Source organism: Cimex lectularius, unplaced genomic scaffold (assembly GCF_000648675.2).
Source record: "Cimex lectularius strain Harlan isolate CLEC.00 unplaced genomic scaffold, Clec_2.1 scaffold137, whole genome shotgun sequence".
Lineage (NCBI taxonomy): Eukaryota > Metazoa > Arthropoda > Insecta > Hemiptera > Cimicidae > Cimex > Cimex lectularius.
The window spans coordinates 930,205-946,351 of NW_019392687.1; the positions used below are offsets into that span (position 1 = coordinate 930,205).

General features: G+C 37.4%; 4 protein-coding genes across 5 annotated transcripts in view; 2 read left to right on the top strand and 2 right to left on the bottom strand.

The window, feature by feature from the left end:
• LOC106664828 (ras-related protein Rap-2a) overlaps positions 1 to 16,147 on the bottom strand; it is a 297,001-nt gene that overhangs the window by 159,262 nt on the left and 121,592 nt on the right. The gene's annotated exons all lie outside the window — the stretch shown is intronic.
• Positions 2,792 to 4,101, top strand: LOC106664826 (granzyme K-like). Its single transcript, XM_014390845.2, has one exon. The coding sequence runs from the start codon at positions 3,096 to 3,098 to the stop codon at positions 4,041 to 4,043; it is 948 nt and encodes a 315-aa protein (XP_014246331.1). The 5' UTR covers positions 2,792 to 3,095; the 3' UTR covers positions 4,044 to 4,101.
• Positions 5,901 to 7,427, top strand: LOC106664827 (chymotrypsin-1-like). The gene has a single exon (XM_014390846.2). It carries the CDS (start codon positions 6,458 to 6,460, stop codon positions 7,361 to 7,363), a length of 906 nt encoding a protein of 301 aa, XP_014246332.1. The 5' UTR covers positions 5,901 to 6,457; the 3' UTR covers positions 7,364 to 7,427.
• LOC106664825 (kallikrein-7-like) lies at positions 12,741 to 15,452 on the bottom strand. The gene has a single exon (XM_014390844.2). It carries the CDS (start codon positions 15,222 to 15,224, stop codon positions 14,238 to 14,240), a length of 987 nt encoding a protein of 328 aa, XP_014246330.1. The 5' UTR covers positions 15,225 to 15,452; the 3' UTR covers positions 12,741 to 14,237.

Sequence of the window (16,147 nt, forward strand, 5' to 3'; positions counted from 1 at the left end):
TTGTTTGGACGTCGATTCAGCCAGTTGTGAGCAGTTGATTACACGTTATTATGTTTGGTCCGCCTGAGTACACTCGAAGTTCGTTAAGACGCGTTTCGCCACCCCTGGTTCCGAGTAAGTGAAAGAACCGAGGAAATACATCAGAAGGTTCGTTGTACCTGTTCTATGACAAAGCGGGGTTAATTCTGAGGACAATGGAATACAGGGCCTTTCATGGGAGTAATGAAGCGGGCGAGATATTGGCCGCTACTCCGCACCGTCTTCGTTAAACAGTGGCCGCTCTCAATGCGAACATTAATTAACATTCCAAGAGACATAAGTTGTTTATGTTGCCGCCGCGGAAGCATAATGGGCTAACCGGCTTCCGGGCTAGGAGGAACGATGAAGAGAGTATTTTCCAATGCAAATAAAAATATCACCTTAAAAACCTCGTTTTATAATTTTTTCTGCATTAATTTACTCATCACTGGCACAAAAACGCCTAAAGGATTTATTTTAATGACAATCTATTGGATAAGTCCATTTCCATATATCAGCATGTGAAAGTACTTTTCAATCATAAGGAAATATTCTCTTTTCCTTCCTAAATTCTTTGTAACCATTTATAATATTTATTTGATTCAATTATTTATTATTAATATAAGAACCTTTTATGTTTAACGGTTATTGATTTATTTTTTACTTTCTTTTTTTTTTCTAACGTTGCAAGCGACCGACCGTAACTCTAATCCCGCGTGGCTCCGCGTTAGGCCTGCCGCCCTCATGCTCTTCTGCCTCCTCAATCGTCGGAACTCTCTGCCTTATTGATTGTACATGCCGCTTTGGCGGCATTTATGAAATGGCTTGTCATAAGCTACAGACACTCTTGGAAACATAAATATATGCTAAATTCAGTGGTTTTCTGTTGGTTAATTTTCTTAATCAGTCCTTTTTATACGTTCTTAAATGTTCATTGATTTGGGTATTCATGTGCTGTGTTGATTTTTTTCTCTATTTTCAAGTTGCTCCATTCTTTTACACTAATTTTACATCATGGAGCTATGATTGCAATTTGTTGAGGTTTTATGTGAATGGGTAGCATCGTTTCCGTATTTCACTCACCATGTTTAAACGCCTGAAAACCGCTTATGTTGGTAATTTAAAAAACGTCTGGCAGACAAAAACAGCAAGGATAGACAGACCAAAACGGTTAGAAACGACCTAGAGGATCATCGCCTACCATCAAGACGAAGAAATCTTACAATATGTCAAATCTAATATTTTATCTCTTGCTCACACTTTTACTACAGACACTTTAAGATAAATATATAATAAATTCAGCCCTTTGCTGGTAAATTTTCTTAGTCAGTGTTTTTTAAGGAGAAATAACTGCAATTTGTTTAGAGTTCAGGTGGTTTTGTGAATGATTTGCATAGTTTCCGATTTTTCACTCACCCTGCTTATAACCCTGACAATAATTTTATTAACTGAACATCGAACAATGCCAAACAACCAAAACCTTATGTAAATCTGAAAATGATTTCTTCTAAAAAAAAGATTTATTTATCAAAAACACAAATCTTCGTCAGTTTAAATCTGTGCTAATTTGATCTTCAACACCTTATATAATTTACGACCCAGTAGTTATTAGCATAAACGGTAACTGTTGTGTCACCGACATCTCACTCACTTCTGAAAACGGCTTCCCACAAAAAAGTTTTATTATTGTAAATGTTACTTAATCCTTTTTGGCTCCGCTTTCAAGTTCGTCCTTGGTGCTTTGAATGAGCAAGTCTGGGCGGATCCAGTGTCAAGGCCGAGGATAGGGATTGCATAACTTACATCAGAGCTACTGGACAATCACCTCCGATAATGGATCATCAACTATGACGTACTAAAGTCACGTTTATAATTTTCTCCGTTGTTACGTGTTATTATGTAGTAGTCATTGTTACGGTAATTGTACTACTAAGTATTGTTTCAATGTTGACGATCAGTAATTTGAACAATTCGGTTTGTACATATTAACAATCTTTAACATTTAAAAGAAATTGTGTTGATAAATTCCAGAGCAATCCCTTGATTTTAAACGTTGTGATTTATTATATTAATTTATACATGTTTAGCAATCATAATTGTCTATATTAATTATTTCAATTAATTATTCTTTATCTAAGGTCTTGGTTGAGATGAGAACGTTAATGTCACGAGTGGGTTTCGAACCCATAAACTTTGGCTCTAAACACTTGAGGCATCGCGTTCTGATTTATCTTGGCTGCATTTTATGTAGTGCGTTTATTACTTGATTTTTTTTTCAAGCATTTTTTAAGTTTTGCTGGCATCAAGAATCGCGATGATATCACAATAAAAATGTGGACGTGTAATTTTGTTAAAGCTGTGTACTTGATTGACCTGCTGGTTATGTCTATTTTAAGCTCGTTATATCAATCAATGACGTCCAAGTAGTAAGTTTTACATGCGATAGTTCCGCCAACCCAAAAAATTTAAATAAATTATATTAGCGACATCATCGTACAAACATAAAAAGGAAAAAATAAAATCAGTTTTATTTTCGATTCCAGTACACTGTAGAATGCAAGGAAAGAAGGGTGTATTCGCTAGGAGAACCAAAGTTGTTCAAAGTAAAATAAAAAAATAAATTTTTTTTTCGAAATTTTTATTCTTCAACCAAAAGAAGAAACCAGCGATTTTCAACTAATAATTTGTAGTCATAGTACAATAGTTTCAGTTGTAAGTCTGTTGTGTCAGCAGTATGGACAGATCAAAATGTTATAACCTTAATATGTCTTTCCTAATAAATTTGTTTCATGTGTTTTAAATATTGCAAAATATTTGTTTATTAAAGTAGAAGTGGCTTTACGTATGGGCAATATTATTGCGTGTATTGAGATAATAATTTCAGTTTCCAATTTGAAAATAGATTGAAGAAAAACTTTTCCAACACCGTGCAGTAATAATTTCGTCTATGATCGCAAATAGAGTTGAATTATGTAAAAACAGATGCTACCTCATGAATTTATTTTTAGAATAAAACCGTACATAATTACCACACACACACTAATTTTTTCTGCTTATTAATCTCGATTCTCTTGAGGATGAAGCTGTGGTTCTTTAAACTGTCCATGTTTTTGGTAATCACGTTCGGAGGATCGGAAGGAAGCGAGGTTTTCGGAGGGCGGTTTGCCAACGAAGGCGAATTTCCTTTCGTCGTGTGTATCTCTGGAGAGTACTTGTGCGGGGGGGCGCTGGTGACTAAGAGCAAGGTGTTGACGGCGGGTCACTGCCTGAAAATCGTTGACAAAAACGGCCACATGGTGGACCGCAATCTGAACCAGACTTACGTCATAGGAGGTTCCGTCAACCGCAAAGTGAAGAACGCAGGATACCAGGAAAGGAAGGTGAGACGGATCTGGGTTCACGAAGGGTTCAGGGCGAGGCCGAACCGCGAAATCGACTTCCACGACATCGGCGTGGCTGTACTGGTGAGACCGTTCGATCTCTCCCTCACGCTCCAAGTGACCAAAATGGTCTCCAAGGACAAAAGCGAGTTCAAACAGGCCTGGGACTCCATCGTGAGGAGCAGAAAGACTTGCCTGGGGGTCGGATGGGGGACTTCGGCACTCAAGTACGACCCGGCCACGGAGACGGACGTCACGACGGCCACCTCGTCCATTCTAAAAGTCATGGAACTCATCCCGGCGAATAACGAAACTTGCAACGCCAAACTTTACAGCCCTTTCGAGCCTGATATCATGACTCAGTTCGGCGAAGTCTGCCTTTTCTCTGCCAGGGACGGCGAGAGCATCTGCGGCGGAGATTCGGGCAGTCCTCTGATTTGCGACGGCGAGACGTACGGCCTGCTTTCCTATGGCTTCCAATGCGGCGAGAGGAACAACGCACAAGTCTATCTGCTCTATTGGCATTACATAGACTATTTCCATCTGAGCGGAGCTCCTCCTTTACACAACAGACTCGCGGGAAACGGTCTTTTATACTTACTTCTTCCTATTACTGTAACTATCACTAACACATTGCGGAACTGAGAAAACTCGGACTTTTTTTAAATTATACGTTTTGCCTGTTGACCTATCTTGACTTTAATATAGTTTTATCTTCTTTCGTTCTGTTTTCTTCTAAATACGTTTACAATAAGAAATATCCAGGACAATTGTCACAGTCCAAAATATACACCCGGGGTCGCAAAATATTAAATGCGAAGATTTTCCTTTTATGAATCTATATGGAAGAAATCGATGAAAAGTGAAATTGCTTGATCGGTCGGCCCACGAGCCCAAGAGATCAGGTGTTTAATCGAACATCTGCGAAAAATCGCTCAAGCTCAAATCACCTAACTCGTCTTTCGATTCTTATAAAATTACTGGAGAAAAGTCGAATACAAAAAAATAAGTTCTGGAGTTTTTAAATAATGTATATTGTTTTCATTTTATAATCATTAAAGTCATCATTGCATTAATGTAGTCATTAGCTGTTTATACATTTCAGAAACAATTCAGTATTGCTTGAAGTCAAGGGAAATTAATTTCTGAAGACCCGATCTTCATGGTTTATTCAACTGCTGATCAAAATCATAACATCTGTTTAAAAACAATTGCTATAACTTTATTATTAAAGCAAACTGTTTGAACAAAAATTAAAAAAAAATCAAATGTGCTAAATAAAATGTACCAAAATTCCTTGGACGTAATTACAATAAAGGAATTTATTTAAGTCAAAATTTTAAATAAGTGATCAATTCAATTTTTTAAGATAGTTTGCAACTGCAGAAGTCATATAAACCCTCAGCGTGTCGGTATTTTTGAAAAAAAATTGTAAGTATGCCGGTTTTGAATACAGGGCCACTGGATTCGAACCCGGGACCTTTACCTTACAGTGATGAGCGCCGTTTCAACGCCTAAACCGTTGCGGCCATCGACGCCCCTTCAATTTTTCTATTATTTTGTACAGAATAAAAGCACATATATATGCATAGTTTTTTAAAAATGAAGCGGATCATATTAGTTAATAGTAATATGGTAATATTATATTTACGTTTTTGAAGGAAGAAGAAGGAAGGATTAAAAAAATATTGAACAGTATTATCCAGCTGAACATAGAGCATAACATTATGGCCGTTTTAGTGCTCCTAAGGATCTCTTCGCTATCTATTTTTCCTTACCCTTCTGCCCTGTAAGGCCTGGAAACCCAGGCAAGATACATGTTCTGTAGTAATGCTGTTTCTTTCAGGGTACCCACGAAGTCCCATACTGTGACCGTTACGTCGGGTGAAGCTTGCGCTTGGTTATCAGAAAAATAGGAAACTGTTTTGGCTTAATAATATTATGCACCTTTATGGCGTATATTAACATGCCAATTATTACATCATATTGAAGTTCTTTTACTTATACTTAATTACATACCAATCTCTATTTGAGGTCGAGGCGTAGTTGGCGTCAATACCAACCAATAAATCCATTTATTGGTTGCATGACTGTAGTCGAAGGGGGCTGTCTAAGGTAGGTCATCGATGTTTGGCTCACGTTATAATAATAAGAAACTTAAGCAATTGAAGCAGTAGAGAAGCACACCCTAAATGCTACAAATTTTGATCCTTCCGGGATGAAGGTTGAAAATCGACTGTTATGGAGATTTTGACCCTCACCCTACTTTATAACGCTGCCCGGTACGCACAAACTTATCATACTTACTTTTAGTCTACGCGAATTCCTTGGCTGAGCTTTGCATTACTCAAATTATTCGAGAACTAAGAGCAAATAACATAACTGTCTTTAAGGGGACCGCGGTAGCCGAGTGGTTAGCATGAGAGACTCTCACGCCGCGGTCGTGGGTTCGATTCCCACCGTCGCCTCTGGCCCTTTTTTCACAATAACCCCCCCCTCAAATTTGAACACACATATATGAATTGTCACATGGCTAATATGCATAGTTCATGCACCTCTAGCTGAAGGTATGAAGATGAAAGATAGGTTTAACCAAACTGTTAGCACATGTGTAAACTGTGTTTAGTACGGGAATGATGAACCTACAGTTTCGTCTTGCCGGTTTGTTTTGATTCTTCACTCTTCTTATAACCTTGACCGGCACAAACGAATCATAGTTAATTCTAATCATCCAGAATGTTGGTTTGCTCAGACTACTGGAGAATCAGGAGGAAGTTTCATGATTGTAAAAACAGGTATTGCCGCTATTATCGTTGATGTTTTTGTCTGGTTAATCCCTTTCGGTTGCGAATTTCAAGGCATGCTTTTCTCAGTTTTAACGGTCGTTGTTGCATTTGTCTGGTGGTATTGGTTATCAAACATTTGATGCCACTGAAAGGTCATATTAATTCCGTATAATTTACTAGTAAAGACGTTCACTTCATTTTATTTGACGATCTTGATTTATATATTGTGATTCCAGTCATGTTAACACGTGTTAAATTATCGAAATAGGACAAATGATCTGGATTAGCATGTTTTTGGCCTTTTTTCTCAGCAAGGTAAAGCCAGAGAACAAAAATGAAACGGTAGGTTGGCGAATGGCGTACGTTGGAGAATTCCCTTTCGTTGTTGCCATCGGGGGTAGCAAGATGTGCGCCGGCTCACTGATGACGTTGCAGAGCGTAATCACTGCAGGCCATTGCATCTACTATGACACGGAACACGAACGATCGAGAGCTCTGAAATACATATACATCATCGGAGGAGTGGTGAAAATCGAAGCGAGGAAGATGTTACCGGGCAGACAAGAAAGACATCCTTCGAGCTTAAAAGTACACGAGAAATACGAAAGGCGAACGTTGACCAGTCGAATGAACCTGTTCGACATAGGTGTGATGTATCTTTCGAAGCCGTTCAAGGAGACCGAAGTCGTCAGACCGATGCGACTCATAAGCACCAGCATGAAAGAGTTCAAACGAGGATATCAGAGAGTGATCGACCGCCAGGAGAAATGCCACGGGGTCGGATGGCACTGGAACCTCAGCAATTCCGAGAGGAAATTGATAGTTATTGAACTGATTCCCAAGTCGAACACTTTCTGCTCTAAATTTAAAAAATCCAAGGATGAGGACCAGAGCTCCCACGGGGAAGTGTGCCTAATGCCAGCGAATCCGCACAAGTCAAACTGCCACTGCGACACCGGCGGCCCTCTCGTCTGCAAAGGCTTGACCTACGGCGTCCTCAGCACCGGTTTCGAATGCTCTGACACAACTAAACCAGTCTATTATTTTCTATTTTGGTCTTATATGGAGTATTATGGAATAGGCAGTTCCCCTCCGAGATTGTTCCATTCAGATCTAGCATGGAAATGCGCAATGATCATCTTTATCATGCGTCCACCTTTCGTGACACTCTCATGGTAAAACAAAGGGGAAAAACATGATTCCTGTAGGGAATTTTTTTAACGATATATTTATTATTCCTTGATGAATAGTATTTATTTTTTATTTTCGAGCATGAAAATAAATATTAGTACAAAATACCAATAAAATTAAAAAACCTTTTTTTTCAATTAATTAATCTTTATACCAATACCTTAGGTTGAGATAAAAAAAGTCAGTGTCACGAGCGGGATTCGAACCTACGACCTTCGGCTAAACCACTTGAGCTATATTGACTTCGATCCACTGGACACCGACTTTCCATCTCAACCCACCCACAATTTTCCCTCCTTTTTGCCATTTTTCAAACGTCGTTTAATCTATTTGATTCTCGGCGACAAATGAAATGGCCACGGAGAGCTTTAGTGATGTATACTTCATTTTTGCTTATTACATTTATTAGGTTTCGTGGTCGGGGACCGCGGTAGCCGAGTGGTTAGCGTGAGAGACTCTCGGCTCATAGACGCCGTGATCGTGGGTTCGATTCCCACCGTCGCCTCTGGCCCTTTTTTCACGATACCCCCCCCCCCCAATATGAACACACTTACAAGAATTCGTCACCATGGTTAATATGCATAGATCATAAGGTAAAAAAATGGTCCTTTCGACAAAATAAATTCTTTTCAATTAATTAAAGTTTTTGGTTGAGATAAAAAAGTCAGTGTCACAAGCGGGATTCGAACCCACGACTTTCGACTAAATAGATTACATTTGAAAAATGGCAAAACGGAGGGATAATTCAAAAGGTGGGGTTGAGATGGCAAGTTAGTGTTCGAGTGGATCGAAGTCACGATAGTTTAGGCGGTAGAACAGCGGCGTATTCAGCCGAAGGTGGTGGGTTCGAATTCCGCTTGTGACACTGACTTTTTTATCTCAACCCAAAACCTTAATTAATTGAAAATTATTGATAAAGTAGTTTGGTCTTTTCCGACCATTTCCGGGTGCTTATCCTCGCTCCCTTCGGCTTCTCACACTTTTACTGCCTGATCTGAATGATTTCTGATTTAATTTATTCTCGGCGTCAAATGAAATGGCTCTTATACTTCATTTCAACTTATTAAATCCATTAGAGTTCGCGGTCGGATTGACCAAATAACTGCTTTCAATTAATTAATCGAAATGTGGGTTGAGATGAAAAGTTGGTGTCCGGGTGGATCGAAGTCACGATAGCTCAAGTTGTTTAGCCGAAGGTCGTCGGTTCGAATCCCGCTCCTGACACTAGCTTTGTCATTTCAACCTCTAACTCTAATGGATAAAAAATATTATTTTTTTTATATGACCGTAGAAACTGAAAATATTAATATGTGATTAAATATATTTTTCTAAGAAATAAAATTTTGCTATATGTATAACTGTTTTCAAATTGAAGCCTTTAAAAATGAAAGAATTTAAAAAAAATAAAAATCCCAAGATTAGACTAAGAGTAAATAACACTACAACATACAAAGCACACTGTCACTATATAAAAATAGTAAGTTTCTTCTTTAATGTTGCCCTTCTTTTTCTTTCTATAAATAAAAATCATTTTTGTATGCCACATATTTTACAAATTTTGTTTTTATGAAAATGCAAATTGTTTTTTATGAAACATTCTTTAAAATAATAATAAGGCATTTTTCTACTATAAATATCGTTTATTTGTATTTGTTAAGAGGCTACGGTGTAGATGATGTTTAATGTGTGTAATTCGATCGTTTTCGTTCATTTTGGGCCGCCTATCCTCGCTAATTCGGCCCACGCGATCCGTCCTGGGGAAAACGATCGGATGTCAATCAAACTCGATTCCGGCATGCCGCAACCTACTCCCGACCCTCAGCACTCCCTGATCTAAGAAGGGATCTAATTGTTGCACTTTATTTGAACAATGCTCGCCTTTTTCTAACCGTGTCCAATCTAATGCGAAGTACTCTCGTTGGATTGACAAACTGTCACTTCCGAGATATTCGAATTGTCCGAATCAATATAATTACGAAGGGCAAATTTTCTTAAAAAACGCAATACGTAAATCATTAGGCTTTATAACTTGGTATAATTTCAACATCGTTCTTCAAGCTGACTTACGACATTATCGACCGGAAATAACGCTTCCGATTATAATTTTGCGCCGTTCCTCCGGCAGATCCGAACAAATTGGACCCCTATTCATAGGCAAAATATCTTCCTGCAACCTTAACCAACAAGGACCTTCCCAAATCATGACCTACCAATTCAGGTCGAGTGGAGACCTAATAATTAATTTTTGTCTTCTCTAGTCCATATTGGGTGTCGCAGAGAAAGTGCGAAATTTTTTTTGGGTGGTAGTACATTCTATTTGCAACATATTATAACCTATAGTCAGTCCATTTACCTATCTTCAGTCCCCGACGAGTTTTTATTAGTTTTTCCATGGAAACTTTACTTTACTTGAGGCTACCTCAGTTTTAGATTCAAACACCACTGAACTGTATATTTTTCATTAAGGAATTCCCACGCGAAAAATCTATGAAAGTAAGATCGAGGGAACGTAGTGGCCAAGGGATGACTCTTCCTCTACCAATCCACATGGGATAGAGCTAGTTGAACCAGGCACGCATTTGTTGGGTGTAGGTGTAAAGTTCAGATTTAAAGATTAAAATCCTCGAAGCATCAAATAAACTTAGAACTAATTTACCGACACAAGTAAAAGTAAGTGCCATGAGAAAAAAAAAGGCACGGATGTGTGTCAGACATCATAGCCATTAATTTGAAAACGATTTGTAATGTCTAATTTTTGTAAATACTTCAAAAATTTATTGTGTATTAAATTATAAAACTTGAAAACCAAACAGTTCTATTTATTTATTTAGAAATCCTGAGGTGCGGTCTGGTGTGATGTAGTTTTCAGAAAAACATTTTCTTTATCGTGCCAACGTTTCGATCTTTGAGATTGAGATCATCTTCAGGGCCTGGGATTTACAAACATTGTTTACATATAACAATTACATTTTGGATGTGGAAAAGTGAATTTATACAATGCAAAATATATTTTTTATATATTCAATCAAAGTATTTCTACTCACTCAAAGAGTTTTTCTTCTGTGTAATTGTGCCCTGAAGATGATCTCAATAATGATCGAAACGTTGGTACGATAAAGAAAATGTTTTTCTGAAAACTACATCACACTCACGATTTCTAAATAAATATCGATTAACGGTCACTAATCACCACACAGTTCTATTTATGATCATCACCTGTACCGTGATCGTTATCTCATGTATGTTTTTCAACAGTTGATAAGCAACTAGTCCACTACAACAACGAGGGATTATTGATATTTTTATACCATTTGAAAGCTTATTAAATAATGACATTTTTGTCATCGGTCAATCACGACGGATTAAACATATGTTGGAAGGAAATACGGAGTACCCAAAGATTTTTTCCGCACTTTCACTGTGACACCCTGTATAAAGAAATCTCATGATACAATAATAGTCCAATATAGAAGTAAATTTTGTTTTGCCATTTTTTGGTATTTGAGAAGAAAATAATTTAAATTTAAATTAGTAATTGTTTCAAAATTATAATTTAAAATTGCAAAAAATGGCGTTTTTATGTAAAATCAGTAACATTATAATTAACTGGAATAATTTTGGAATATTAAGAACTCTTAAAGTTTCTTAGATAGAGACGGAGTGTTTTCTTCCAAGCATAAACAGATTCAAACAAAACACTTCTTAAAAAATATAACTGGCTAGAATAGATACACATAATTTTGCTTTTGTTGTTCTTTTTATAACCTCCCCCCCATGGCAAAAACTGCTCGAAAATTGTTTTGCCGGAGTTGAAAAGAATAAATAATGGATTGAACAACTCTCCACCGAACTGTGGACGTATCTTTTAGATTTCAAAAGGTTTTCTTTCTTTTGGAAACGAACTTCTTTTATTTTTCATTACAAATTCACTTTTAAAACGCATTCGTGACTATCTCAGCGATTTATTTGTTTTATTTAAAAATTTCGTATGCTATTTTTTCACATCTGAAAATCTTTACTGTTCTTTTATTCTTTTTATCAGGTGGTTGACAGTGATTGTACGAGTCACGAGTTATTTTCTTCAGTTTTAGTTTATTATTGTATTTGCTGCCTAGTCGGTTTGGAGGATAGCTTATTTAATTTAGTCCAAGTGTTGTGGCCAGCAATATTAAAGTAATTATTTATATGCCATGGGTTTAGGTTCTTCTGCTTTTGTAGGCCTCTGGTCTATGGTCAGAGGCTTGTTACAGTCTCTGAACAACTTTAAAAGTGTCAAGTCTTTGTGCGCATGCGTGAACTAAAACTTCTTGTTTTGCGAAGTGTCAATCCGGTGTTCAGTTTGGATATCCAGAAAATTACCAAACCCGTCGTGTCGTCTGCCTTAGACAAAATCCGCCATCGTGAAGGCACTTTATCTAACCGCCGCTTGAATCATAAGAGGGGCTACATATCCTATCCGCTGACGTCGACTAGACATCAGGTAACAATCTCGAGCTGATACGTTGTGCTCGAGATTGCTCTTCTTATTATTAAATTCACTAATTTCGTGGTCCGCTTGACCAATTAATATATTACAATTAATTAAGGTTTGTAGTTGAGAAAAAAAGTCAATGGCACAAGCGGGATTCGAACCCACGATCTTCGGCTTGATACGCCGCTGCTCTACCACTTGAGCTATCGTGACCTAGAATTAATGATTTAAAATTAAATATACTTCACTAAAGCTCTCCGTGGACATTTCATTTGTCGTCGAGAATCCAATCCGATTACACGACATTTGAAAAATGCCAAAAAGGAGGGAAAATTCAAAAGGTGGGGTTGAGATGGGAAGTTGGTGTCCGAGTGGATCGAGGTCACGATAGCTCAAGTGGTAGAGCAGCGGAGTATCTAGCCGAAGATCGTGGGTTCGAATCCCGCTCGTGCCATTGACTTTTTTCTCAACTAAAAACCTTAATTAATTGTAATCTTCTTATTATTGTTGTTGCCCCCCCTGCCGCATCTACGGATTTGATAATTAAATTCTTTGCCAAGATGTCAACTCAAATATTTTGGAACTTAAACTCTTGGTTATTTATAAGATAATAAATTCATGTGTAAATCAAATTTAGTTATAGAGAATATTGTTAAATTAGATTAAAGTGCTGGCACCTATTACTATAATTTGTAAAGACATAATAACTGTTGAATCCGGATTTTTTTTGTTCTTATTTAATAATTAAATGTATACAAGCCCTAACGCGGATCCGAAATTAACTAATGCGTTTTGCAAAATTGTTCGGTCACTGTACACCAAGTCATTTGTTTTTATGCTACAATATTTAAATCTTTTTCATATTTTCATTTTGACACAAATTGTGTCAAATTTCGTATTTTTTGTTATTCACGAGGGCTCAAAGCTTCAGAATAAAGTGTGTTTTCATGTTCCTCTTCTTGTTAGATCTCTTATGTTTCGGACGTGCATTATGCTATCGTATAAAAGGTACTTCTGAAAACACCATGGCTCTTGCTTCAACCCCACTCCATCAGATTATTTACATGTCATAAATATTTTGATATTAAATAAGGTTTAATAGGTGAAAATAAGTGTAAACCTGGGTAATCCACTTAGTACGTTTCACTCAATTTGGCAGTTTTGGTTTTTGAGCCGTTTGAGAGTAGCAGTGGAGGTAGTTTGGCCCTGGTGTCACGCTTGTACGAAACAGTGGAAACAGGTTTCTCAACTTTTAGCTCAGTTGGTACATCCATGTTATTGAGCATATTGGTTCGAACGTTCATTATGTTATCATACCAAAATGTTTTATGATGTCTGGAAACAGACAAAGCACTTGATCGAAATTGTGTTCTGATCCCGAGTAGTTTGAGCTAGGGACGACTCATCCAAGGGAATAATGGTTGGATTTAAGATGTTGCGCCCGGTCATCGTCACAAACCCATCAAGTCCTGAAACGTCTACCCGAGAAAGGCAACGAAGATTGTCAAACCAAATTGGTCGGAAATGACCAGATATAGGCCCTAATTTTTTGTTGTTCTTCTGCGGCATTCTTCTTAGCCTTTTTAGCTCAATTGGAAATCTCTAGAACAAAATTTTTCAAACGAACGAACGTTACTTTTTGGAAAACTCATCATCTTCACTTAACTGCGTACAACCACAGCCCAATTTTCTCAGAGATAAAATCATTCAAACGATGGATAATCGCCTCGTCGTTCCACCACAATATACTATAATATCCGGTGATCGTCAGATGTGGCAAACAGCTGGGGGTACGGTACTCAGCATGAAATAGCCACATAAAAGAAAAGTCTAGACCACGTACAATCGATTTTTCCGATTCGGGGTCTGCCACCTGGAGATACCTGAGGTCGACATCGTCCCACCTACATATCTCGGCAAACCATGCACACCATTGTTCGCAACCTAAATTAGTCTGCCATTAAAATTTTTATTATTTGGTATAAATTAATTTAGGAAATTCCTTAGACAACAAATTAAGACTAAAACGGAATTTTGTGGGAGTCGACATAAGTTCTTATTAAAAGATTAAATAAAAGATGGTGATCTGTTATTCATCATAATACATGCTTATTATTTGCTTTGTTAGACGATATTTATGCTTAATAAGTTAATGCATAACTAAAGTGCTTTTTTGAAGAAATCATTTAACAATTTTTAATAATAGCGTGATGGTTTTGTTAAGCGCTTTGAAAATAGTCACATGTGTTAAATATATATTTATACAAGACATAGAAAACAAATGTTCATGGAACATTAAAATTGTCAATGCAAGAAAAAAATTTAACAGGCTTTATAACCATGTTTTTATGAAGCACCGTCGACAATTTAAAAAAATGAAGGAATAAAGTTTCAGTACAACGTTATGAAAAATATTAATAATATTTTATATGAGATTGACTGCAGATGTTCGGTGCCGCTCTTGCAGAGGCCCTCCGGCTTGTAAGTGTCGTTGAAATACTCCAAGTAGTTCCAGAAAAGTACATACATGTGCCCGTTGTCACGTTCCCCGCAGATCAAGGTGCTAGTGAAGAGGCCCCAGGCGTAACCGTTGCAGACGAGAGGACTCCCTGCATCCCCGTTGCAGGGCCCTTCTTGCAGATTGACAGCCTCGGTGCACGTTTCTCCCCGATCCGCCAGACGTTTGTATTTTTTTAAACATTGGTAGGTGTTCAACGGTTTCACTTCGACCACTTTCATGTACTGGGTATCCGTCTTCAGTTTGATTGTTTCCGACTTGGGGTCGCAATCGTATCTCGTCTCGCCCCATCCCATGCCGTAGCAAGTCACGTTCTTATAAATAATATCGGCGAACTCCACCCGTAGATCCAGGGCGTCCTTCGAAAAGATTTTTACTGGTTGCAAACGCGGACTGGGATCGAAAGCGGGATTCACTCGGCCAACGGCCACGTCGTTGGATTCGGTATCGGGAATGTAGTATCTGAACAAAGGATGCACGTGGTAACAAGAAACCCGTCGTACCTGGAGTGTTGTACTCCTAGAGGAACCTTCCAAACTGACACCGCCTCCTGTTACTTTGACGTTCTTCGGATTTGAAATTTTATGTTCGACTCCTCTAAACCCTTTGATGTAGAAACAATGAGCGGCTGTGATGAAATTGGTGAAAGACAACAGCGATCCGGCGCAAACCTTTGTCGGAGAATTAAGGTGAACGACAAAAGGGAACTCTCCTTCTTTAGCTTCCCTTCCGTAGAAGATTTTCAAATCTTTCGCTCCAGATGAAACTTGGAGAAAAATCGCTAACATAAAAATACAATTTTTCATTCCTACCAAAAAATTAATGCTTAAATAATCAACTGTTTTACATAGATTACACATGGCACAGACTGCCTCGATCGAAGAACCAAGCTCTTATCAAATCGGGATTTTTTTACTTCTTTTATCTTCATCTTATCATAGGTCCTTTTAAGGAATGAATATATTCGGTCTTATAAAGTTTGATAAACCCCCTTTTGGCCTGTGATCTATCTCAAAATCAAAGGAATCTTATTTTGGGAATAAATTATTAACACAATTGCAGATGGACACCTCTATATTGTTCCTTTAAAAATAAAAAATGTATTTCCTTAAGAATCAAGATACGTTATATTTAAAAAAGATATAAAAAAATAAAGCATGAACTTTTGCTTACAAGTTAACTAAATAGCTAAAATTAAATACTATGAGAATTAATAATATGGGCCTGAAGGGCAAAATTAAATCAATCAACTTTGATGGTCAAAAGGAAAAAAAATAAATAAAACCATAAATGAAAATGGGCCACACAACAGTAATGATTTATATGAATAAAAAATCAACGTGGATACAAATCTGATTTGGCTGGTTTTCAGCTGGATTTTTTCTTTTAGTTTAACTTCCAATGCCTAGGCTAGACTGAACTATCCGTCCTCGCTTTACTGCCTTTACCCTGGAGGGGAGAGTCTGGACATAATTGGATTGTTGTTATAATCTACAGTGTATATGTATTATGTACAACCAGCAGATTGGATTTCAATTTCTGATTTTGAGATTACGGGCTTTATTGAGTAACCTACCAACTGCCAACCGTTCAGTATTAGTAATATTTCATTAATCATACAAGAGGTCTTTTACCCATATTCTTTTCAATCGCCTTTTAATATTGTATCCACCCAAAGAACATTTGGTGCTCATTATTTCATTTAAAATATTTTAATTTTCATTAAAAAGGATTTATTGTTTCCGTATTTCAAAAAAAAAAGATTCGTGAAGCACGATTATTT

Coding starts and splice junctions, on each gene's coding strand:
- LOC106664826 (XM_014390845.2), top strand. CDS start 3,096: ATGAAGCTGTGGTTCTTTAAACTGTCCATGTTTTTGGTAATCACGTTC.
- LOC106664827 (XM_014390846.2), top strand. CDS start 6,458: ATGATCTGGATTAGCATGTTTTTGGCCTTTTTTCTCAGCAAGGTAAAG.
- LOC106664825 (XM_014390844.2), bottom strand. CDS start 15,224: ATGTGTAATCTATGTAAAACAGTTGATTATTTAAGCATTAATTTTTTG.